This window comes from Varanus komodoensis, unplaced genomic scaffold, assembly GCF_004798865.1.
Source record: "Varanus komodoensis strain SLA01 unplaced genomic scaffold, ASM479886v1 scaffold74, whole genome shotgun sequence".
Lineage (NCBI taxonomy): Eukaryota > Metazoa > Chordata > Lepidosauria > Squamata > Varanidae > Varanus > Varanus komodoensis.
Window position 1 is genome coordinate 333,604 of NW_025336401.1, and position 2,488 is coordinate 336,091.

Genomic DNA, 2,488 nt, shown 5'->3' on the forward strand with positions numbered 1-2,488 from the left:
ATGGAGGAGAGTGCTCCCCCCGAGAGAAAGTGCAGCTTCAGAAGCTATGCGGTGGGAGCCGCTGCCAGCTTCCTTTCCACGCTGGCCACCTTCCCCATCTACAAGACCGTCTTCCGGCAGCAGCTCCACGCCTGCTCCATCACAGAGGCTGTTTGCCAGCTAAGCAAGGAGGGGCTGCCCCGCTTCTACCGGGGTGTCTTCCCACCTCTCCTGGCCAAGACTCTGCAAGGCACAGTGCTCTTCGGCACCCACGACAGCTTCCTCCGCATCCTCTCCAGCCAGTCCACCGGGCCCTTCTCGCTGGGAGAGCGAGCCAGAGCAGGGCTCCTGTCAGGCTTCCTGGAAGCATTGGTCTTCGGGCCCCTTGAGCGCGTGCAGAATGTGCTCCAGGATGGCCAGAAGAACAAGCGGTTCCCCACCACTGGCAGCATCCTGAAGGAGTTCAGCTCCTATGCTGGGAGGGAGAAGCTGACACTGGGCTACTGCCGTGGCCTTGGCCTTATCGCCATCCGCAACTGCCTGGGCAGCTGCCTGTACTTCTCCTTCAAGGACCCGCTCCGCGACAGCCTGTTGGAGAAGGGCGTGCCCAGCAGACTCCCCGCACTCGTGTCTGGCAGCCTCAACGGCGCACTCGTCTCCCTTCTACTCTCCCCACTCAGTGTCCTCATTGTCAATGTGCAGTCCCAGGTGGGCAAGCGGGAGACCCTCCACCTCCAGGCAGCTGTGGCCGCCGTCTGGAGGACGCGGAGCCGGAAAGCCATCCTGCTCTACAGAGGGGCCTCCCTCCTGGTTCTTCGGTCAGGGCTCACGTGGGGTCTCACCACAGCCCTGCATGACTTCCTGCTGGAGGTCGTGGGCTAGGGATGTCCCCCTGCCCACCTTTCTCAAGGTCAGCCAGAGTCAAGCCGCTGGACCGGGGGTCTGGGAGGTGGGCGGAAGCGCCAACTGGGGGACTTCTTCCAGCGGAAGCAGGCCCCGGGCTGCAGATGAGCTGAGGAAGTACATGCAACTGTGGCGGAAGAAGATGGTCAAGACACCAGCTGAGCTTACCTTTGGCCCTTTGGGCCTGGACCTCGCTTGCCAGTCTTTCAGGTGTAAACAGGGAATCGTACCATGGCCGCAGACCTTTCTTTGCTAATACATTCGGTCACTTTTGTTCCTTTTGGCATGAATTAAACTAAGGCACAGAATTAGAATGCACAGTGGTAGAGATTGCTTTGTTGAAATAGCCAGGTGTGTGCTGAGGCGGCAGGCTGATACTGGATCAGGCAGAAGGGCCGCTGGGGAGGGCCTGGTCCCAGGGCAGCCAACCAACGCTGCGGGGAAAGCACACAGGCAGGACCGGCCCAGTTCAGCCCCTCTTCCCCACAGAGCATACACACGGGACGCTCTGCACCAGGTCTGCTGGAGGTCGTACTTATCCGCCAAGGCGCCCCTTAGCTTTTCTTGCGTGGGCAGGAGGTGCCGCTTTACCTTCTAAGGTGACAGAAAGAAACTGGAGAGGCGGCTTGGGAATGTCCAGGCTCCGCCGCCAGAGGGGCGCAACGCGGCAGCGCGGCGGCCGCGGGGCGAGGGCGCCGCCGGCGCGGAAGGGGCAGCCCGCGGCGGGGCGAGCGGCCCCCTGACATTCGGGCCCCATCAGCCGCTTGCTGCAGGCGCCCTGGCTGCGCGCGCGTCGCTCCTGGCCGCCGGATCAGGCCGAAATCCCGCGCTCGAAGCGCACGGCACGCTCCCCGGAGTCTGGACGAGGCCTGCCTCACAAGACCGTTGGGAGGCGTGTTCGACTAGGTGGCCGTGCACGCGCAGCAGCCTGGCTCAAGCTGCCAGCCCGTGCTCGACGCGGGAAGCACGTTCAGGCCCAGTGGGCACGCTGGCCAAAGGGCGGCCGTCTTGCCACGGCGGACCAGCCCGCCAGGCGCGGCCGCATCTGCTACTCGCCGCCGCCTCGCCCCAGCCGCCTTCCTCAGCCCAGCCGCGCCCTCCGGAGAAAGCGGCGGGCGGTGCTCCTTGGCGCCTCCTGGGGTGCGTAGTTTCCTCTGGCGTAGCGGCCGCAGCCAGGCCAAGGAAGATGAACTACGTTTCCCAGTGTGCCGCGCGACGCAGCTGCGGGATATAAAAGGTTCCCCAGACAGCCTGGCTTCAGAGCGCGCCACTCGAAGGGTCCGAAGTTGGGAACGCTTTGCAGGTAGTTGCAGGACGGCGGCGCCCGTGCATCTTCCGCTGGCGCGCTGCTGGGGGGCAGGGGGTGCCCCTCGTTGGCCCCGTGCCCGGGCCGCCCCGAGGGAGGCCGCCGGCAGCGGCGGCGCGTGACGGGGCGGCGGCGGGGGCGGCTGCCGCCGCTGGCGGGGTCCTGCGGGCGCGCCTTCGCGCGTCGCCCTTTGTTTTTTCGGGCGTGGCGCTCGGCTCTTCCCGCGAGGCGAGGCCGGCGCTGCGGCGCGCTCTGCCCGGTGGGCCGCTGACAGTTCGGGCGGCGGGCCGGCGTCGCGGG

At 66.2% G+C, this 2,488-nt stretch overlaps 2 protein-coding genes across 2 annotated transcripts in view; both read left to right on the top strand.

Moving 5' to 3' along the window:
• SLC25A53 (solute carrier family 25 member 53) lies at positions 1-861 on the top strand. Its single transcript, XM_044452709.1, has one exon. It carries the CDS (start codon positions 1-3, stop codon positions 859-861), a length of 861 nt encoding a protein of 286 aa, XP_044308644.1.
• Positions 862-2,108: 1,247 nt separating this feature from the next.
• Positions 2,109-2,488, top strand: part of TMSB15B (thymosin beta 15B) — a 2,640-nt gene continuing 2,260 nt past the window's right edge. The window contains exon 1 of the mRNA XM_044452687.1: positions 2,109-2,185. The gene's annotated coding sequence lies outside the window, so the exon portion shown is untranslated. The remainder of the gene's footprint in view (positions 2,186-2,488) is intronic.

Excerpts from the sequence above, each read along its gene's own strand:
- SLC25A53 (XM_044452709.1), top strand. The coding sequence starts at position 1 with ATGGAGGAGAGTGCTCCCCCCGAGAGAAAGTGCAGCTTCAGAAGCTAT.